The 23,702-nt window shown below is 36.1% G+C and overlaps 1 protein-coding gene across 1 annotated transcript in view; it reads right to left on the bottom strand.

Moving 5' to 3' along the window:
• The window catches only part of PDGFC (platelet derived growth factor C), a 138,043-nt gene that overhangs the window by 14,207 nt on the left and 100,134 nt on the right, over nt 1-23,702 (bottom strand). The window contains exon 3 of the mRNA XM_076336634.1: nt 22,137-22,317. Coding sequence (XP_076192749.1) covers nt 22,137-22,317 — 181 coding nt within the window. The remainder of the gene's footprint in view (nt 1-22,136; nt 22,318-23,702) is intronic.

Below are 23,702 nucleotides of genomic sequence, written 5' to 3'. Positions count from 1 at the left end.
ATACCCTTACAGTTTATTTTATTTTACAGGAACACTCCAAGTCCTGCTTAGATTTAGAGATACGCTCTTGAAACTAATAGTACATGCATATTCTCGTAACACTCACAGTAAAGAAAGCCTGTTTTCTTCCTTTATAATCACAGGTAGCCCTTCTTATTAGCACCATTAGAAGCTATGAGGGAGAGCAGATATCCAACTCTTTCTGAGTTTGCCCTGAGGACATGGAAGCTTCTTGGCATAACAATAGCTCTTTCTTTTCTCCCATAAGTACATGCAGTAATAACTGTGAAAAGCCTCTAGAAATCCTGACCTACCTGAAAAAGCACACTTTTACTTGCTCACAGGTATGCAGTACAAAAAAGCTAATACATTTGTAAAAGTCTGTCACTTGTAAAGACATCTTCCCTGTGCAACATTAACCTGCGCCACTGCTATGCAAAATGTTAGTCCTGTTCAAATAGCAACGTAGAAGACAGTGGAGGTGATCTGTAGCTGTGCCTGTGCGCAACCACCTAAGCAGAGAAATCAAGTTCCAGGATCCTCTTCTTGTGCCTCCAGCAAAGGAATGAAGAAAAGAAGGAGCAAAGGCAGATAATCAATTCTGACTGCCAAAGCCGGGGAATAAGGCAAGGGTGTGAACTTGCATGTGACAGAGATGGAAGCCAGGAAGGCCGGCACAGTTCCCATCCATTGCAGCACTTCCTACCTCTTTACCTGAAGTTACTGTCACAACAGCAAGGATGGTTGCATGAGAGACACAGCAGCTCCAGCGCTGCTAAGTAAGTAGTCTGGTAAATTAAGCTCCAGCAGCACTGAAGTAAACATGCATCCTCACTTCAGGGATGTAACTTCTGCCAGTCAAATGACATACAGGTAGGGGTACCAACCCTCCTCAATTTAATCAGCTACTGCACATGAGATCCAGAATGCAGGATGACAGCCCCTTCTTTCCTTACTGGGCCTCCAGCTCTCTGCCTTTCACAGGCTCCCTAAATTTTCTGGTTTTATATTGTGTTACAACTGCTTATCAAAAGCTTGTCCAGACTCTCTTCGTATGCATGCAGAGCTTTCCTTTTATCTCACAGAGGACCTTATTTGCTGAGTATCCATGCGCTTGCACCAATTTACATCTTAAAGCCAGAGAGACATGGCTTTCCAAACTCTACATCAGCATTTTTGTTATGGCACTTTGAGCATCGCTTCCCAGATTGTGCATCATTTCTACCATCCTTTCCGTGACCGCCAACAGGAGAAAGGTCACAAGGGAAAGTGAATGCGTTTGTGCCTTTCTGTCTTTGCCTGTCACAGGTGTGAATAAAGGAATAAAGATGTGTAAAAGTAGTGTCGGAAGCAACCTAACATTTCCTCAAGTTAAAGTTTTGAGATAAAAATCTATTTTTTAAAAAGTTTTAAATATTCCCCCAAACGGAGTTTCTGTGCAGGTCACAGGGAAGCCCTGGAATCCTAATTGTGCTGGAAACAACAGGGAGATGCTCTCAAGAAAATTAGCAGCATGAAAATAGCGCAGGTAGTCACTAATCATCAGCTTTCTCCTGGCAAATTGCAGCTTTTTGCCTGAAGCCTGTGCACCCTGACACCCTTTGAAATACATACCATAGGTGTGAGAGCCACTCTTGTCAAGGCAAAGATGACACATATCTAGAGCAAGTTCATAAACTCTCAGAGGATGGCATCAATAGCAATAACCTCTGGAAGCCATTTTAAAAAACCTTTAGTGATTTGGTTAATTCTCTCAATAAATTAGTGACCTATAATCACATATATGTATACATATATATGTGTGTATATATATGTATGAGAATACATTTTGCTCTTTCCTCTGATCACATGTATCAACAATAATCCACACTACCTCACTTTAAAGGCAATAAGAAGAAAACTAATGCTCACAGTACTGTATTGTATGGAAGACCTTATTGTCAGTCATGGTAGTTGCAGTGTTTTCTATTCCTAGGAAATATATACACATAGAGAACTATCTATATTGGATGCAGTTGCATGGAATTATGGATTTTTGCAGTGCATCTGGTAAGTCTCACCAAAGCAGTGCATGCTACTTCATCAGGATTTCATAAGCACTGCAAAATTACTAGATTTCTCTCTCCTGTCTTCTACTGAAAGTATTTTTATTCTACAAAATGATCCAGTGATTCTTGTATTCTTTTGGGCAAGAACTTTCATTCCCTGATTTATTCTTTTGGTTCATTAAGGAGAGAAGAGATATAAACAATTCCGCTTGAAAGCTGTGTCGCCAGCATCTCTGGCAACTGCCAGAGTCTCAAACTGTGAGTTTGAACCACTCAAAGTGGTTCGTCTCAAACCACGAAGCGAACAACTCCTGCAAACACTAGAATCCATAAAGCTTGGAGATTCAGCCTGCCAGCTGCAAGAGGAGTCAAGTTTTGATGCCTTTGTACCTTTGCCATGGGTTTGTACTATATTTGCTTACATTAGGAATTTGTGGCCGTAGTACTGAATGATAAGATTCTAGATAGAAGACTCAAAGACATGCAAGACCTCTCATGACTTGGACATATTACGACTCAGTGGCCAAACACTCAGCCTTATTCTGAAAGCATGTCCTGATGTACTGAGTTGAACAGGGAACATTTAAAAACAAACAGTTAGTCTGTAATGAATCAGGTCTAATCGTATGGAACAAGCTATGGCATAGACTATCTCCATGGCATAAAATGTTTCAAAGTGAAATCAGTATGTCAGTTTTCATCTAGACTCCCTTCCTCAAATAACTTGTCTTTTTTGTTGTTTCCAGATTACTGTAGATATGCAAACTAATTTTAGGTATATAATCCCTGGGTTTTGCTTCCTATAAAGTATCCTTGTAGCAGAGTAATATCTAAACCATAACTACTTCCAAAACCTTAATTTTTAGTGAGCACTATCTTCTTGTTTGTACATCTCTCTCTTCTACATGAGACTTTAACCAAAATTGACAGTGAGCTCTCCCCACTCCATACAAGTATATATATACATAAAAAAGAAAAAGGAAGTCTACCTTTTGTATCCTAGTAACAACTGCAAAATATTTTGATTTCTGAACTTCACAGAAACTTCCATTATAACATTCTCAAACCAAACATATGCAATACATTTAAAACTAACTAGATGTTTATTTACCTCATGCATGTGCACATAGAAGGACTGTAACTGCAACTTAAAAAAGTTAAAACCCAGCAGATAATTTTCTTTCTTGTATTATTTGAATGCCTAATAAAAATATTTAGTCTAATTCAGACCGTGGGCAATACTAATATCTATATACACATTTTAAAGAGTCAAAGTGTGTGTGTGTATTTATACAAAGTACCTCCTGAAAACAACTGAAAATAGACTGTGTATAGGCAAAATGGAGTCCCAAAATAATTTACTGAAGTACAGTTTCTCTCACTCCAATCTCATAAAAATCTTTGTTTGGAGAAAGTCCTGCAATGTGATTATTTCATCTTAATATACAGTACAGTAGCATTGCAACTGATATTTTTGTCCATTAAATGGTATTTTCTAGACTGTCCTATTTTGATAAATGTTGTGTTACACCCGCAATTCCTTTCTAGAAGGGAAAGAATTATATATCAAATACTGAAAGAGAGCAAGAAGAGAATCTCTCTTCTCAGTATTTGTAAATGAGACACTAATAATTTTTTTTACAGTTCAGATCAAAAGTCGTATTTAGTATACAGAGACCCCTGGCTCCAAGATTTAGTTGAACTTTAGCAAAAAGGGAGAACCAAAAGAATCCCACCACAGATTAACTTACTTCACTGAAACTTTGATTCTATGTAAGTCCTGTATACACATCTGTTGTAGGCTGAAACGTAGAATAGCTTTTACTTCAGTTAGGAGAAGGATTTGCAACAGAACAATCTGAATTATGCTTAAAATGCGAAATTATCATCTAAAAGGAGGAATATCATTGTAACTGGACAAGCAGTGATGTAAGAGCCTCAGTGCACAAATGGGTCAATGCAAAAAGAGATTCCCACAATCAGACTGCAGTGAGCACACAGATATAGTACAATGAATGTTTTCTCAAATCTTATTGCAAATAGGGTTACTGTGATTATTACTCACTTCATTTATATACACACCCAAAATTCATACTGGAAACACACTTGCATCTGTTACATTTATGATTTACAGAAGGATTTTTTTTTTTTGTTCTGTACACAAAGCTCTAGTTCTTACTTGACAGACAGTAGTTTATAAGGAATAAATAGTCAACATAAGTGCAGCTGTTCTGAATAGAAAAACATTTTTGTACATTCTTCTATGACAGGGGATGTGGTCAGCCATAATTAAAGGACATCATGTTTGCAGACCTTTTTTTAAATTACTCATTTTACTCAAAATACGTGCATACTTATAAAAAGCTTAAGCAAATGGTTGCTTATGGTTGGACTCGATGATCTTGGAGGTCTTTTCCAACCTTAATGATTCTATGATTCAAATGGAACAACAGCAAGTGTTTGGAGTCAGGGAATGAACTGTTCTTTAAGTTCCCTCTAGGTGTTAGAAATGGGTAGCTGTTGTTAAGAAAATGTTTACTTATCCCAGTAGGTTCACAGGAGGTTCATCAAACATTAAACACTAGGAATGACTGTTTGTTACAACTGGAAAGTGTATTTGGCAATGACAATGAAAATGACTTCTACAGTACATGCAATTTTCATTTGATCCTTCAGTATACATGTTAAATTGCATTCCACAACAGGTTTCTGTTCATTTCATATCACAATAAAAGGAACACGCCCAACATTCCTGTACAGCAGGGACTGCAAATCAGAGCTTGTCCTGCCTTGAAGGTAGAAAGTCCTTGAACAAAACATTACATTGCAGGGAAGGAACCTCAGCTCTGTCCTCATGTATCAGTTCTTAGTGTCATCAAACGTGTTAGAGACCGACCATATTTTAAGATTTGTGAAGAAAAATATTTTGTATTGTTTGTCATATTTAAGTTTGCTTTATATGTAACATAGATGTCACAACCCAAAAAGCATGGTAGAGACCATGGCTACATTGCCCATGTAGATTCTCACACCGTTTGAACAAGCCAGACTTAAAAATTGTGAGCTAGCTTTTATAGCTCTATACTGATAACCGTAATGTTGTCCTGACATACTCTTAACGTTCAGCTGTATCGCTTCTACCTACATATTTTCCACTATCTATATCTCTTAATTCCCATCTCATGTTACCTCATTATACTTTCATACATATTATGCACACAAGCATAGTATATGTGATTACACAACAAGTAAAAGGCAAAATTAATTGGGAAAGTATGCTTAGTAAGAGAAATTTAAGAAAAACATTCAAAAAAACCTTGCATTTAGAAGTAAAACATTAAAAGCATAAACACAAAATCATAAGTACAGAAGTCCTGAAGTAGAAAAAACAGCATTACAGGGGACCAAAACCTGAACAGGAGACAATAGGATCCTGTTATGAAAAAGGCAAATCTCATTCAGATATATTCAGAACAGCAACATAAAGCTCGACTGCTGAGCTGCCAGAGAAGTCTCAGCTGAAATACAGTGTTCAGATTTATCTCCAGCACTTGTAAGATATAGGCAGAGAGAAAGAGAACATTCAGAGGAAAAAACAAGAAGGAAAGGAAAACGTGAACGATGATAAAAGATCGAGTGATACAAGTTTCTTTAATCTAGACAAGGCTAGACTGACAGGAGATGTGATAACAAACATGTAAGAGAGCATCAGATGATCAGCTGTTGCCTAGTCCATCAATGACAGGAAAGTTTTATGTTACATGTTAGAAAAAAATTTCATACTACATAAAGCAGTACAACAGATGATCAGGGAAATCTCTGAAATGTTCATCCCTGAACTTCAGGAACAGTACAAATATCTAGCAAGAATGAGCTTGTTTATCTACTCCCTGCTTAGACCAGGACAATGGCTCAGAAAAGATCCCACTGAGTTCCCTTCCAACCTCGCACTTCTGTGATTGCATTACACATCATTTATCTGGTAACCTCACTGTTTCTAGAAAACATGTAAAATTATGCCGAGGGAAATGCTGAATTCTAGAAACAAATTAATTCTAAATTATTCTAAAATCTGTGCTATTGACTAGCTATGCCTCAAACTCTTCTGTATACATAACCAAACTCTAATACACCTTTTTCCTCAGTGATTTGTACATTTATACGTACCTCCATTTGCACATTTTCACCCTTTAGATTTATTCTATTAATGCTGTAATAAAAAGCAATAACTGCATGCCTGTATACCTATATATAGGCTATTTGGTAGAAAAATATGGGGGTTTTTTGTTGTTGCATGTCAACCCACAAGCCCTTAGCTCACATGAGAATATGAAAATTAGTGAAACTACTCCAATTCTGGACTTCAACTACTTTCTCATAAAGAAAACAAGGGAGCCATGGGTTTTTAATAAAAGTTGGTCCCTTGGGAGCAGCAGTAGCTCCTTTGGCAGTATCATTTACAATTTCTTTGAAGCCTCAAAATAGTGTGTGATATAACCCGTTTAAGAAGATGGTTTTAGCACCAGCTATAAAATAAAAGTAGATGCATTTCTGCCATGCTCTACTTTTTCAATCTCTATGGCCACTATTTAAAATGGATCATTTAAAGATGGTTTGAAAGCAGACTACTTCATTCTATTTCTAGTAGGCTCCCGTGAAATTTTGTGCTGCTTACAGCATGAACAAATCTATTAAAATAGAATAGGCTGAATTTTAAGGCAGTACTACAAGTAACAGCCTCAGCCTGATTCTTGGTGTTATCAAAAAAAATAAATCATTGAAACAGTCTAATTATTTTTAATATAATGCATAAATATATAATGCTTGCCTTTATACATGCAATTCCTCTCAGCCCTTTCCTTGACACATGTAAAGAAAAAAAAAGAAGGAAAGATGAAATCTGCCACGTAACAAACCCATAGTATTAAAAAATCCAGTATGTTGTAGAGCAAATCTCATTCTCCTGAAGACTGCTAGTAAATCAGTCGGCTTCCATTGAGCCTGGAAGATCCTTGGTTATAACACTGTCACTGTCCACAGATGTGGCTGAAATTATCTCTAACTGGTCTGGTCAACTAGATCGAGTCTTTTGATTTATATTTTGTTTTTAAAATTACATTAATTAGGGCTTGCTAACATAATATGACTAAGGATGGCACTCTCTGTAACAGAAATGATGGAAAAATCATGGCGACTTATGTTCTCAACCAGGCGATTAATCTTCCTTGTAATGTTGTAAATGAGTCTATTCAGGCATTGATTATGGCCCCAATCCTACAACCAGAACTACTAGCACTATCACACCGACTTCAAGGGATCTCCCTCTGCGTGCACACAGCTGCATCTCCTTTCACATTACTTCTCTGTTCTTGCACATTCACCACGCTGTAAAGCTACAAAGTCAAAATATTTATGTGCACAAAAAAAGGAAGCACCACGCACTAATGCTGCACCAATTTTAGCTCATTTACAGAGTACTGTTCTACCTATCACATTTAAGGTAGGCAAGTATTTTTTTTTGTTTCAAAGGCATAATTTTACAAGTTATAAAGCCTTCTGCAAAGACATTGCTCATTCTATTTTTCACGTGTACCCTTTTTATAAAAGGGTTTTTAACACCCATTTGTAAATGAATACTTACACACTGAAACATACTTTTTCACTTGTATTTATACTTAAAATATTTTCTCCCTCAGTGTCTTCTTTTCCTGTTCACTGATTCAGGAATACTGGGTGTTGCTGATGATTTCATGTAGAATAGATAGAACTAATTACAGAACATAGACATCAAAAACTGTGGTTTTCTAAGCTTTAATTAATTGTGGTTTCACAGGCTGCTATTCATTGCAATCTAGGAAGTGGTTAGATGTGAGGTTTATTATCAGTTTAAATAAAAAGCCAAAGTGTGAGGCATTGGTTCCCCCTGAATTTTCCAGCCCATGAAAAATATGATTTTCTGTGAACTGCAGACATTGTTTTCATTCTGCTGAACCCAGCATTACACAGTTATTTGCTGCATTAGCGTACTAGACTGAAAGATACTGTCTAACCACAAGTTTATCCTTCGACCAAGACAGAAAATGTGCTTCAAAACCATATGATTGAAATTGCTCATTTGAATGCTTGACAAAAACACTGTTTCACAAATAAGCCAAATAAGAAAATAAAGTAAGATAATATTAAGAAGGCATTATTTACAAGCATTGATCACAGAGTGTATTTTTTTCTGGGCCTGAGGGACAGACAGGAAGAGGGGAAAAAAGAAGCAGGGAAAAAAAAAGCAACTTTGCAAGGAAACACTGGTCAAGAACACTCACTGAAGAGATCTGCGTTGCTACTTCTGGTGGGATTTCTTCCACCTGCCCTACACAGTGAAGCCCCATGAGATGAGCTGTTTGTTTAGATATGAATAGAAACCCATTCTGAAGGTTCTCAATACCAAAAATGAAACGTAATTGAGATGTACTGCATAAATTACACTTACACTTGTCAAACAAGTCGGGTAAATTGGCTGTGATGACTGCCATGCGTTGCCGAAGAAAGAGTCAATCTAGTATTTGGGAAAAATCTTTTCTGCTTTTGTAAACAATTATACATTTACGATATCTAATTGCCAAGAAGATAGTATTATCATGTTCTTAGCCTTCTTCTACTATTTACTATTTAATTTGAAGCTGTTTTGCATCTTTCAGATTATCTCTGCAGTCCCGCTGGACAAACATGAGGATTTGAATGAACAAATTAGGATGTGTGAGCACGAACCCCTTGTGGAATGGGAGGGGAGACAAACTGTCATTTCGAGTACATCACCATAAACTTAATATAATTTGACTGAATTTAGATGAGTAAAAATTCCCTTTGTGAGTTTATATTCCAGTTAAAAAGTCAGAAGAGGACATTTTGCTATTTAACAATTAAGGTTATATTCGCTCCTCAAACAATATGTTAGTATTAGATATGGGTTACCTTAGCAACTATTATGTGTTGTAAAAGAGAATTCTGAGATACAAGGATGTTTTAGTAAGCAACTAAAATACTGACACCTCTTTTCTTGTTTTTCCTCACTATTCCACTTCTCCCACAGAAAATTAAACCAACTTTTTGAGAGAAACACTGACTGTGATCTCAGAATAACATCAATACTGTTTTTAACCCAACTACCATCAAAGTTAAATTCTTCCAGGCAATCTTTACTTTATTGCTGAAACTGGTCCATGGTGTATAATTCACTCAATCAGGAAATTAGAGGAATAGGTAGCAACTGTGAAATAAGGTCTCACTGCGCAGACCATTACCCTCAGTGTAATAAATGCATCTAGAGAAGCAATTATTCGCAAATTAATTTGTCAATATATTTTTAAAAAACAATAATCTATTTAAACTTGGATAATGTGGCCGTTATATTGATGATGTGGTCATTGTTTTTCAGACTCAAAAACCTAACATTTCCTGTTGAAGGGAATGGGAACTGCTTGTTTAAAAATTTGTCAGCAGTCACACTGTCTGTATGACAAAGAACTAGAATCAAAACATCCAAAGATTTCAAAAGCCTATAAATTGGAAAATACAATATTATCTATTACTATTGCAATTTCAATAGTGTGCTTATCACTATATGAATAGAAACAATAAACATTAAAATCGCATGTAATAATAAATCCAAGTTGATGCATTGTTAGAATAACTTTAAAATACAATTATTCTCCTGACAAAAACCACAGGAATACCATTTGTAAACAGAATGATCCAACGATGACTATAACTACTGCCAGTTACCCCTCAGGTAACCTATTATTTTCTCTTTCTCCTCTAAACCTCAATACACAGCAGAAAACAGAAAAGAGCTGCCATCCTTTCCCTGCAGCAGAAAATATCAGTAGAAGGTACAAGTGCCTCACTGCAAGGAAGCCATGGCCCATGGCAGACTGTTATTGGAGACAGAACACTGTACGTGACAGAGTCAGAGCAGGGTATAAAATACCCATACTGAAAAGTTCACATGCTGTGCCTCGTGCAAGATGTGTTTCTTCCTGGTTCTCTTTGGGGATTGTCTAATTGCTTGTTTAGGAGATTACTTTTTGTAAGTATTTAATTAAAGAGAGGACAGTGTGGAGTCTTTCATAAGTAAGTATACTCTTATACTTTTTTAGGGAATTAGATTTAAAGAAAAATTAAGAATGGAAAGTAATGTTTTTTTCTTAAGACTGTGTTGTTAAAATGATTTTCCTCTGCTTTCAGATTTTTATGATGACATCACCTTAGTATTTTGCCACTCTTCCAAGTATTAACCATGAAATTTAGGCCAGCCCCTATCTATAAATTATCCACTGGCATTTTTGTATAGCACTAGCTTTGTAAATTATAGCTTTGTATGGCTTGCTTAATGATGCTCCTTAGGCTCGCATATTTGTTTTTAAAATTATCATTAACTTTTTTTAAACAGCCTGAATAGAAAAGTTGGTTCTGTTCACACTTGGGCAGCTTTTAATTTATTGATTTTCCAAGTTTCCCTATAGTTTGTAAGCAGTTTCAGGTAATGAAATATCAAACTTTATCATGGAAATTTTATGATTTTGTTGTTGTTCTTTAACAGCATGGCAAGTCTCTTTTCCAATTTAAAGAAGCACCTTCCCAGTGTAGTATTTTAAAAATATTAGATGCACTGGTAAGAGATACATCGTTCATAGAAAAGGGGGCAATAAATGGCAAAATACAAAAGGGTGCCTACCTAAAACAATGGACAGCAACCACAGCCTCAGAAAATAATCACAAAAGTCCCTGTAAGTGTACCTATTATCTAAATGAAAATTTGCAAACCCCCCTCATTATTTACTAGCACTGTTACATACAAATATTAGGTGTTAATTTCTCTTCTTCTGTTTAGTTTTAATTCTAAAGAAAATGTATAAATAAATCCTTAACTACATAGAGATACGTGCTAGCAGCTCGCAAAAGTAACAGCTGATTTTACTTTGCTCTTCTGTCATGACATCACCTCAAAGGTGTTCTTAGGCTTTAAATTAAGTAGGAATATAGTGCTGCTCTGCAGTACATAACCAGAACAGTTTGGTTTACTACGGCAGAGCAGAAAGCTGCTGTGGGGTTGGCAGTTGCCCAAAGACCTGCACTTGTGTTTCGCCTCCGTACAGTGGGATTTGCACAAGGTTGAGGTTCACCTGTCTCTCACATTTGCAAAATATCGGCCATTCCATCCGATCACCTCTATCACATCAAAGACGTGCAGGTTTGTTCCCTAAGTTCTAATATTTTTAGATATGTTTTGTTAGCAAAGTAGTAAATTACTTCCAAATTTTATGTTGTGTTTCATCCATGTAAATACCTAGCTCTAAAAGTAACTCATTTTTTTATTCTTAATGACGATTGAGAACATAATTGAAAAACCCTCTGACAATTTTTCATTTGTCTTTGTACTGTTGACTTGACCATCTAACTGATTTTTGGTGAAAAGCCGGACTGTACTCTGAAGTGTTTTATACCAGCAAACAGTTTCAAAACACTCTTATGAACCTTAATTCTACATTTATGTTACGTCAAAAGATGTACTGCTATTTTAGGCACCTAATCGCAAGGTTTTTTTCTACATGAAAGGTGCCTATGACTTTCTTAAGCAGAAAGGCAATTAAAAAAAGTAAATACAGTGTTTAAAGTTATATATATTGACAGAGTGCAAACAAGAAGAGATCAATGACAGAATTCACTTTGACTAAAAGACAAGAATTCCAAGCCAAAAAGGCATTACACAGATGACTCAAGAACGGGAAGTATTTTATTATTAACTTTTGATTACCCAGAACACCTCACACTGAAAAGCCCGAAGACAACTATGCACACACAAGTCAGAAGAGTTCAGAAGATCAGAGTGATTTTCAGCAGATAAGCAAGGGCAACCCTATTAACAGTTTACATATTAAAAGCCTACATATATGTGGCTAACTGTCCTGCCAGTTAGCAAGTTAAAAATGATTTGACATTTGGCCCTTTCCCCCAAGAAATACAGATGATGAGTGACTAATAATTTGGCTCAACTCAGTTATCTTGCTCTCCTTGGTTACCTAGCCATGTTGGTCATGTCAGCCAGCAGGGAAGTTCAGGGTCAGTTGCACAGAGTTAGCAAAATTTTTCTACAAAACAATTTTAGATTTTAGATGTTTTGAAGTTTCAAAAATAGTGACCTTTTTACATTCACATGGAGACACAACAAGTAAAAGAAAAATACTGAAAATAAAACATTTGAAAATTCAAATTTAAGAAATTGTATTTACTATGCCAACTATTGACAAAACCACAGAGATACTGATTTCTAACAAAATTACCTTAGCACAGCATCTGTCTAAAGTGTCAGATTGATTTAATTATCTACACTACTACACTGAAATTCCCCTAACCACCTAACAGAGTTACTCAGATGAGACCTGAGAACTGCTGTATGTGGTGTCAGGGTAGAGTTATTATGGAGTTCCCCCAAGGAATCCTTTTGCAGCTGAAAGGGAAGAGCTATTAGGAACCACGAACTTCACAATGTCTGTAGGATTACATGCACAATTTCTTCCAAAGGCTGTGCCGTCTGCTTTCACACCTCCACTTTTCAAGTGCCTTTGAACCTGGTCTTTCAGGCACTAAATCACTCCCTTCAATTTGAAGCCCAGCATTTTATTTCTCCTCAGAAATGATTCTTATTATTTTTCTTCTATGATTTATTGCCTAGCTCAAAAGCAGAGTGAAATGAATACTCATGCAGCCTGAGCATTCTGCCTCTGGAAATGTCTTTTGCCAAACAAATTGCTCTCCATTTTCACATGCAAGGTTTTGTTTATTTCATTTTGTTTTTTAAACAATTACAGTTCTTCAACAACATACACCAGCTCTCAGGAGCAAACATGGAAGCAACCCTCCTGAATTCCTTCTCCACCACCTTAGCCAGAGATAATTGAAAGAACAGATGCAACAGCTTTGTGATTATCTAGACTTTCCCCATGAAAACAAAACCGAAACCTTTTCAACAAAAATCCTGGCGTCTTCAGCCAAACCTTTCATCATCATCATTAAAAAAGTTTGGAGTACTTATGAGAAGCTAACAAATGACAGCTCATAATCCCCATCTGTAACACCAGAGGCCAGGTACTGCAAAGACAAGACAGGTGCAAATTTTGGTATTCCCATAGTGCTTATTATCTATCCCTTTTTAGAAACAAAAGGATTTCTCTTAACACCCCTACCCCACATTTATCTTTCCACAAGCAAACTCTTACCCTGAAGCTACTACACAGTGTTATTACTCTGTCAAGAATTTTTCTTCTGAATTTAAAGAGGTACTTCCACCAGTCTGTGGAGTTAGACTGTGCATTCAGTCATCTACAGAAGCTGCTCCACAGCTGATTTGATCTCAAATGTCTGGAGCTGCACCCATCATTCCATTTTTTCCACGCAATTCTACTGTTCCTAAGAGCCTTTCAGATCTGGACCATATATAAAAAAAAAACAGAGAAGTTGCACTGAGTAACTCTGTTCTGTCCCAAATTCTTTCCTTTCGTTCCCGTTTTCATCTTTTCCTACCAGAATTATGGTAAGAAAAATTAGCACAGTACACACCAGTCTAATTAGTTACTGCCTGTTTTGTTGGGGTGAGGCAATGGACAGGACTGTGGCATAACTAAGATACTTATAACGGATAGGGACATGACATGAATGCAGCTAAAATAGCGTAACTGAAAATTATGGTGCTGCCTGAAACCTAGTATCAAATGTACATTTGCTTACCTTTTTTTCCACTAGCAAGCATGTCAGACACAACGTCTCAGTATTTGAAAGCACAAAAAATCTAGGACTGTGCCAGTTACACAGGGGATTACTTTGAGAATGGGACAGAGTCACTTTGCTTTGGAATTTGCAGAGAAGCCATCAGCGTGCTTTCTCAAAAAGCTGTGAATAACATGTTGATCCTGGAAATTGGAAAAGGGATAGTCAACTAGACAATTATGTAATACTTAAAACATAAAAAATAAAGACAAAGGTAACCAAAAAAAACCCAAACCCCAGTGGAGCTAAAGGGACCAGGGAGAACAAGAAGGTCGTGTTGGGGGTTTTTTGTTTGGGGTTTTTTGTTTGTTTTTTTGGGGGTTGGGGGTGGTTTTGGGGTTTTTTTTTTAACCAAACATATTAAGTGAAAAGTATCTTATATAACATTTAGTAAAGGATTAAATAAAAAAAACCTTACACACAGGTAACTGAGACACTGCACTCTTTAGAATAGATATGATCAATATGCTTGAACAAATATATTTGAACCATGACTACAGAATAATTTTAAAAGACTAAAGGAACAGTTGGACATCATTGTGGAATAGTTATGTTGAGGTAGCATCCAACAGCTCCTATTACATGGGATCAGTGAGTTTACTGTTTAAGGGTGACACATTTTTATATACATACATATCCCTCTCAAGTAAAGGAGTTGTCTGAAGTTTCTTTTCTATGAGGTGCCTATACAATCTGATTTTAGCAAAGGATGTTGTGAAGGCATGAAGTTTACCTGGGTTCAAGGGGTACATGGACAATTATTTGCAAGGAACGTCAGTTACAGATTACTAAATAGACAAAGCACAGAGGCTCAGGGAATCCCCTTTTCTGCAGAAATAGCTGGTAAGTGGGAGCATACAGGAGGGGTGAAGAACCTCATTGCTTGATCTCCTCCTAGTGCTCCCTGCCATCCATTTATGACCACCACTGGTTGCATGTTCCTGGGCTAGACAACCTCTGGTTTGATTCAAGGCAGCCTGACATTTGGGAAACTGGGAAAGCAATTGGAAAGGCTTAGAAACTCGACATTACTGCTAACTCTGTTGAAAAATAAACTTTCAAATTCACATGCCGATATACATAACACATATTAAGTTCTTTAATGTATTACTACTGACTGATGAAGACTAACCAGCTTGATCTGATCCTCATTCATTTGTAAAGAACCATTTTAGAAGTGAGATTTTGAGAAGGAAGAGAGAATCTCTTTGAAGATCAGTTAAAGGAAAGGTGGTACAAGTAGAGAATAACATATTTTAGGCTAATATTTATAGTTGCTGCAGAGTGGCAGTATTATTCTTTTGTTAATTTCTTCTGTCTAATTGCTCTGATTAGACCTAATTCAGTCCTTCTTGAGTGAACTTAATGAGGAAAAAAAAACTACCAAAAGACTCAAATACTACTTGGAAAAAAGTTTATCAGTTAGTATAATGGTAGCCATTTCATTAAGTAAAAAACTCACAATCTGAAATGTCCTTCCAACTCTGATGTCAAAATACAATAAAAGGCATTTACTTATCTTTAAATCTTAAGTTTCGATATTTAACTGTTTTACTATAAGGATACACTCCCATAATGAGGACTCCCAGAATGTACTCAGGACTACAATATTAAAATGTAATGGTTGAAGGTTATTTTCATTAGTGATGTGTTCCCTGCTTATTAGCAGGTGTAAACTTTGATGTCTATTAAGTCAAGTTGAATGACAAAAGTAACACCAAAGGTACCAGCCTTGTGGATTACCACAGCAGTTAATTCACCCAGTCCACCTTCCCCATGTACCATATATTCTCTTCCTTGCATCATCAACGCAGATTGGGTTTTCCACATTGCTATCTTTCCTGGATTTGTACACAATTTTTTTTTTTCTATTTTCTCATCAGTTAGCAAAATATAGTTCTTTCAGATTGTTCCCAAACAGAAATAATGTTACTTAACATCCCACATACACCAGCCAGACCACTCCCAGAGTCATGACATTCCAGGAGACCTCTGAAATCATTCAAAACAAGACAAAACCACTCTTCTTCCTGTCTTTAACTTATCTTGTAGACTTTTTGAAAACAACAGAGCACACAACATTAAAACTAACATATGCAAGTTTTGTTGGAGAACACTACAATAAAGTAAATGATAGACCATGTAAAAGTAATACTAATTTTCAATTTAAATAAATATGCATACATAAACTTCTAATGAAAATGCTATGAGACACACTAATAAATTTTCCAAATAGTAAAAAAGAGCCCCTGACAATATAAATATTTATTATTAAATGGAAAACTAATAATAGCCTTTAGTAACTTACAGAAATTAAAGGAAAGAGATTGTCTCACATATTTGAAATACTTTTCCAATATGTTTTCTAAACTTTTTCACTTTTCAGGGCATTTAAAGAGGTTAGACATTGTTCTCACTGAATCATCCTGCTATCTGCTTTCATGTGGGAGGAGAGGGTTAGTATGTGATCAAACACATAATATGGGGAAAGGAGCAAAAAGGGCTGCGTGCTTTTTCTTGACAGTTGCAGTACCCCATCTCTTGTTTATGGCAATAATTTCTGCTTGAAACAGGTTGCCAGAGTGGTCTAACTTGTACATAATGCTATTGACGACTGAAAGGAGAGCAGTTTTCACAAGCTCTTTTCCACCTCACCTCAATACTGTCTTTCAAAAATACTGTTTTAAGACTTATGTGAATGCTCCGTAACCAGAATCAGTTATGTTACTTGTTGAACACTCCTGAAATTTTCAGGAAGAAATTCTACTGAAGTTGTTGAATAAAAAAACCAAAGCATGACACTCGAGGTGGGGTAACATAATTGCATTTAATTTTGAAATTGTTTACTTATTTAGAAATAAGAAAATCAGCCAATTTTTTATATCTTTTGCCACAGTGAAACTGGGTGGGATATACAATAAACTTCCAAAATCAATGAATTTAAATCTTAGTCAAATCTATAATGAATTTGTAAAAAAAAAAAAAAAAAAAAAAAAATTCTGTCCAAGAAAACCAAATTACTTTGTCCTACAAATAGTCAATGAAACGATTTCTGATTCTTCTCAGCCTGAGCCACTGTAAAACTAACATCACAGAAAAATACAAAAGAAGTGGTATATACTACACATACTACCTGAGAAACTGCATTCAAATTTTGGCCAGAGAGAAAGGAACCTAGTCCTTCAGAGTACAAAAGTTGCTATCATATAAGCGTATTTATTCCTTTTAAGAACTAAATGACAACCAATTTGTTTCAAAATGCCTCTCTCCCTTTTAGAGTCTCAGAAAATCCACACTGACATCTCAGGTTGTGCAGGTCAAGGACACATTTCCATGGACATCTGTGCAGGCCCACAGTTTTGCTAGAACAATTTTGCTAGATTCATTTCTAACCCTGTCTCTGCAAGTCTGCTTCACACACACAGATTTTTAAATTTTTGTGACAGAATGAGATATGGTCACAGGAAAACAGGATATTATGATTTGATTAGGAAATATCCTTCAGAGGTTCTTTCTGCTTCAAAGGGGTTTTTTCCCCTCTCATTGTAGTACCGTGGATAATAGCTATCCTCGGTTTTGTACTTTTTGTAGTTTCTTGATTAACCTGAAGCATGTCACTCCTATCTATGTATTTTGGGGTGACCTTTAACATCTCATTTAAGAAATTTAGAAGGAATTTCTCTTTAGACCTCAAGCACAAATTTAATGCAAAATGAAATCTCCAAGGAAAGAATTAGGCCAAAAACCTCTCTGATTTACAATGAATTTTTGCCACACAAAAAAATTTGAATGATTGAATTTGCACGCTGGAGCATCTTTAGGAGTTTGTTGATTTATCCTGGCTTAGGTTTCACTATAGCTAATCAGTGAACACAGAGGTTTTGTTTAAGAGTCCTTCCCATCATACGAAGGATTTTCTCAGTCCTTTGTCACTTCATGTAGCATTGTGAAGCACTAAATAACACTCGTATACTCTCCTGCTGCTTCATAACACCTTGGCTTAAACAACCCTGAAATCATGTTATTACCAAAATCTTTTGATTACTTCTTAAGAGAGTGTAGAAAAACCTTTGTTTAGGAGATCAATAATGTCCTTTATGATGTTTCTGGATGGATTTTCAGTTATGGCAGCCAAAGTTAAGCCTCTCTTGGGCTTTGGTACTGACATGCGAGATACACACCTGGTATCTGTGAAATCTGTGGACTTTTGAAAGGAAGGGAATGCTAGGTAAGAGCTTTCCTTTCTCTGTTCTATTAGTATGCACTTTTTCTATTAGTATTTAAATTTTATTTGCATTTTTCATTAAACAAGCTCAATTAAAGAGACTCCACAAACAAAATTAACATGCTCAACCCTAAAAGAGCAAAGCTTAGCCAATTTGGATGAAATAAAGGAACAAGTATTAGATAGCCCTAAACAGATTATCTGCACAGTATTAAATTTAATCCTCATTACTGTTAATAGCAAAAGCACTACTAACAGCATCTCTGCATCAAAAGAAAAAAAAAAATCTCTCTTGGATTGAAATCCAGGTAGCCATACAGGTACTGCACCTAAATCACAAAACACCTGCCAAGCCACTTTTAAACCAGGTCAGTCTTTAAGCGCCTTCTTGGATTTTCATCTTCACTTGCGCAGAAGAGGGTTAAGTCTGTTCTTTGCAAAGATTTTTGGCATGATCTTTGATGACAAATGACATGCTACCATATGCCAAAAAAGAAGGGGAATACAGTCACCCCCAGCTTCAACTTTAACTGGAGTTGCTTTGTTCTGAGTGCCCTGAATAATTAATAACTACTTTGGCAATCAGTCATGCATTCTTTAATGGCACCTCAGGCATCAAGTATGCCATTCACCCGCTCCCCAAGTAACAATGGACTTTATTACATCAAGTTTTCTCTGCCAAACTTGTAACTGACATAAGTTAAACTAAACAAGGCACTAGGAAGACTGAAGCCCAAATATATATTATAAGAGTTTATACGGTTTCCCTCAATTACATGTGGCTACTATGTGGATTAGAGTTGTAACTGGGGGCAAGTGAGAAGAAGGGGAAAAGAAATGAAATATGGATTGTTTTTGCAATAAAGTACTAGAAGGCTTTAGGTGGTATAGTGCTGCCAAAAACATGACTTTTAATAAATGCATAGCTGAACAGTCAAAATGCAGAACAACCGCTAAGCAGCCCTTCGTGAATAAAGCAGCTCACCAGTAAGCACAAACTAAGTGACAGGGCAGAGCATGAAAAGAGTGACTAAGAATAACAGCTGTGCTGAAAGTAGCATAATAGTTTTGAAATAACACAAACTACATTTTCTTAGTAAGAATAAGATTTTTCAACACTTCCTTCCACTTTACGGTATCCCAGACAAAATTAACTTGCAACTATATAACAGAGGAGACAAAAGTGGACTTAGACCAGAGTTATAGAAAGTTCTATATGTACCCAGGGTACACAATTTAAAATGGAAGAAATTCAAATAATTAAACTGTAATTAGCTAGAATCCAAAGAAAAGCTTCATGTTTTTCCCAGGGAGCATTCTGCTTGTATATAGTACGCGCACTGCTTTTATACGGTGCCTTACAATCCCACGGTAAACCTTTCTAAAAAATGATGTATCTATTGACACTGGAACTGCTCTGAGCCTCTTTGAGTGACTAAATCTTAGAAGTAAAGTAATCAGATCAATAGTCATTCTCCCCCTACTTATTCATCATGTGAAAAGTTGGTTTGAAATATAATATACAAAGTAAAAATATATATATACGATAAATTACAGCAGATTTAAACAAAGCCATTTCTCTTTCTCTTTAAAAGACCTGAAAATGTGTCCGGTGCCCCTCTCTGTGTGTGGCCTCCAAATACAGAAACAAGCTTGCACTGTTTTATTTCAGTTTTGCTTCATTTCTCCCCAAACAATCTCTCATTGCTAGTCTACCAGGCATCTCCCCCTCCCCCTCTTGTCAAAAAATGAGGCGGGGGGGAATTAACTGTTTAGGACCAATTCAGTGATTCACTTCAATAAGTGAATCAGTTATGTTTTTGCAAGAATTATTTAAAATCTACACTCATTCCTATAGCTGACATCTTTTTGGGGGGGGTGCAGGGGGAGGGGGCTGTAAATTTTAGTTTCTCTTGAAATGTTGGATGAGATAGCATTATAGTTTTAAAGAAAAACACATTTTTTTGGCATCAGTTTTCAATTGTTTTAGGTACAAGAAGCAGGTCTAATCCTGACACTCATGAAACAGCAATATATATTTAATTTACAATCTGCAGTCTGAAATGTGAAATTTTATTTTGCATGGCTTATTAAGACAGAATTTTTTATGAAAAAGATCACAACCCTTTTAAAGAGAGATTTGGAAATTAATCCTCACAAACCAATAAGCAGTTGTTATACTGCACATTTTGGGGCTAGTTCTGAATTTCTATGACATGAAGGGGGCTGCTCTTGCCTGTTACATGTGTGAGAGATAACATGCTTGGTTTCTAAAACATTTTGTATGTATACTTCTTATGCTATATGAGCTTTGTTAATGGAGAAAAACGGGGAACTAAAAATGCATCCTACAATGTCAGCTCTGTTTTTGTCTATTGAATAAGTGATGTAAATATTTAATTGTTTTGCAAGTGTTGATAAATTAAATGTTATAACTAATTTTCCCCATCAAATGTCAAGGAATAAATTCAGTCCATTTGTACAGCATGGCATAATTATACAGATACTCTAATATTTTTAGGTGCCTTTGTTTAATCCATTCCACAGAAATTGGATCATACATAAGTCAGACAGAAATGTAGCAGGTAGGATGCAATACTAGAGCTGCAACAATGAAATTTGGCATCAGCCCACAAATACATCTATTTAGGGATTTTCTTTTACCATTTTCTAAAAGTAAACATACTTATTACATTCTGCCCTTGGGTGTACAGAAGTTTAAACCTGGCCATATTTTAAGATGTCTCTTTGGAGACTGATTGACATTTTATTTAATTTCAAAATTCATCATTATCTGGTCATACTATTCTACTAACAAAGGGGTCTAACTCACAAAAGAGTCAAATATGCAGATCAAACCTTTAATCACTTTAGGAATAGTTCTTAGGTAGGCCTAAATATTTAAAAATATTTATAGGAAAACAACAGAAAATAACCTATATATATGTACACACACACACTACTACACTTTACTGACATCATCATCAGTATGCTAAATATATTACGTAGAAGATTATGTATTGTTGAAAAGATATGTGGAATTGTTCTTTGCTTCTTCTCAGTAACTGAAGTTTTGCAAATGGGAGAAGAGGCAAAAATGGCAAAAGCAACAAGCAAGCCAAATGCATTTTGAGTGAAGCGCATGTCGGTGGGGTTACAACATGGATTCTTTTGATCAATTTTTTATTGAGCTTGCAGATATTTTCCAGCAACCAAATACCACAGACCACAAGATTACTTAGGAGATTCACAAAGTGAATTATGAGGAATTTAACAAAAATACTCCTTACTCTCTTTAAATATGGAATACCTATTCTAAAACAAATCAACCCCTGTTCTGCTCCACTCTAATGTTTCATAACATTATCTCATCCTTAAAAATCTATAAACATTGTTTTGCTATCACAGATCTCTCATTTGGTGAAAAAAGATAACAGAAATCTGTTTACAGTGAAAATAGTCACATTTTAGACAATGACTATTGTTTAATACCTGCGATTTACAAGCAGTAAGCAACATTCAAGAGAAGTCTAAAGTTACAGTTTCCAGGGATAATGCAGTGGAAAATGAGTATTATGTATTGTCTGCTTTGTTACTATAATAAAACAATCCAGAAGCATAAGAAATTTTCTGGTTTTGAACTAGGTATAATCATTTGGCTGTGTATGTCTAATAGCAACTGACTAATAAAAACATTAATTTCTTCAATCTTCTTTGTAACTTATGCTGATTTTTCTTCTTCTCAAAGCTAGAAAAGAAATTCTTTTTCACAGTACTGTATTAGGAATGCAAACATTTTATTGAAGTTTCCACACAAACAACCGAGCCCACAACTTCCCAGTCCAAAACCATCCATGAAGAACCACAAGAACACTCAGTTAGTTAAAAAACAGAAACAAAATGTACAATTCTGGAAGACAGCTTGCTTATTATTATTATTAAGAAATAAACAGTAATTAATCCTAAGCTATTAAAAGATTCTTTTGAGCTACCACTTCAAAGATTTTGTTTTCCTGAAATGTTCCAATCTGAAACATGTTACTTACTGGCATAAGAAGTGTATAATGGATGCAGAATCCAGGTTCAGAAGGAAAATATTCATCAGACACAAATCTTATTCTGATCTGGTTTCCTTTGGAGATTTGTCTGCTTGGCACACTGGTGGAACCACACCAGCGCCCTAAAACCGTGCCATCACTAGGCTCTTCGACTTCTACAAAGTCATACCTGAACAAAAAAGAAAAGCAAATGTTTATTTACTGATAAAATTTCTATAAACTTCCTACTTTAATCAATAAACTGACTCTGCAGTTTGCAATTTTTTTTTTTTTTTTTAATGCTCAAAGTATGCTACCAAAGCCAGCTATTTTAAACTTAGCTTCCAAGTTGCTACTGGCTTAAATACATAATAAAATCATGCAGTGAGGTTAAAAAAATAAAAGCAGAGTTAGCATTTTGAAAAAACCCATGAGTATGGTTTTGTTTGCTCCTTTTATGGAAAGCAATTACAACATGTGGGATAGGGCAGAATAAAGTCAGAGAAAAAAAAGATTGAAATTGCCTAAGTGTGGCACAGTACTGCAATAGCACTAGCAGTATACTGCATGTCCCCACTGAAAGTTCAGGGGCTTTTTGGTACGGAAAACTTGCCCTCTTGTAATACCAGTGGTGAATAAGCTCCTGAAGGTTAAGGTGGCTTAGGTAAACTCAGAAGCACATTTTGAGTTTATGTATATCCCAATGAGACATTTGTGGAGCAAAGACCTAGACGTACTGCGTGTCAGAAAGAACCTGATATTTTGGTAACACTGACAAGAGAGATATGGGTTGAGAGCTTTGAGAGAATGAAACATATTAAGCCTGATTTAGTTTCATTGGTTTTTAACATGTGGTTTGGGTATCCCTGGGGATCTGTGAACAACTTCAGATGGATCCATGAAAGGTAACTAGGAAATGCCGGTCAATTGTCATCAATAAGCTTCGATACGCCACACAAAGGTCCTCGCTTCCACGGGAAATGTTTAGGGGTTCCCAAGTCATAAAAACATTGAAAGCCGCTGCTCTAGAAGGTACGTCTGGTTTCAGTGCTTTAACCTGTTTCATGTCAGTTCCCCAGCTGCCCACTGACAGAATAAACACTAAGCATTTCAGCTGGGTTTCCCCTGCTGCAGCTTGAAACCCTCTGAGCCCCAGAGGCAGCACGGCCCGGTGGTTCGGGAAGGCGAGAGTGCGACGGGTAAAGCATGGCAAGCCTTTGGAAAGTCACAGCTGCAGCTTTCCGAGTCATCATTTTACTTTTAAACCACAACTTGTATTCTAAGCGCAAGCATAACACACCTCTGAGAAGGTTTCACGATTTCTAATATTTTTATGTTCTCTTACATGTGTAGTCATATACTAAATACGTCTCACGTAAATCTAAATTGGTAAACAGCATTGAATCCTTTTCAAGGGTACAAACAGCCCTACCTCTGATGGTAGCAAATACTCGTATTTTAAAAAACATGCACACACACTCTACCAAATATGCCAAGCAATAATTAATGTGGAAATCATTACCTCATAAACATTTTCTACTAAAGCTTTTTCTGGATTTTTTTTCAGTAAAGCTA

This window comes from Aptenodytes patagonicus, chromosome 4 (genome assembly GCF_965638725.1).
Source record: "Aptenodytes patagonicus chromosome 4, bAptPat1.pri.cur, whole genome shotgun sequence".
Taxonomy (NCBI): Eukaryota; Metazoa; Chordata; class Aves; order Sphenisciformes; family Spheniscidae; genus Aptenodytes; species Aptenodytes patagonicus.
This window is presented reverse-complemented; position numbering and strand designations above follow the sequence as displayed.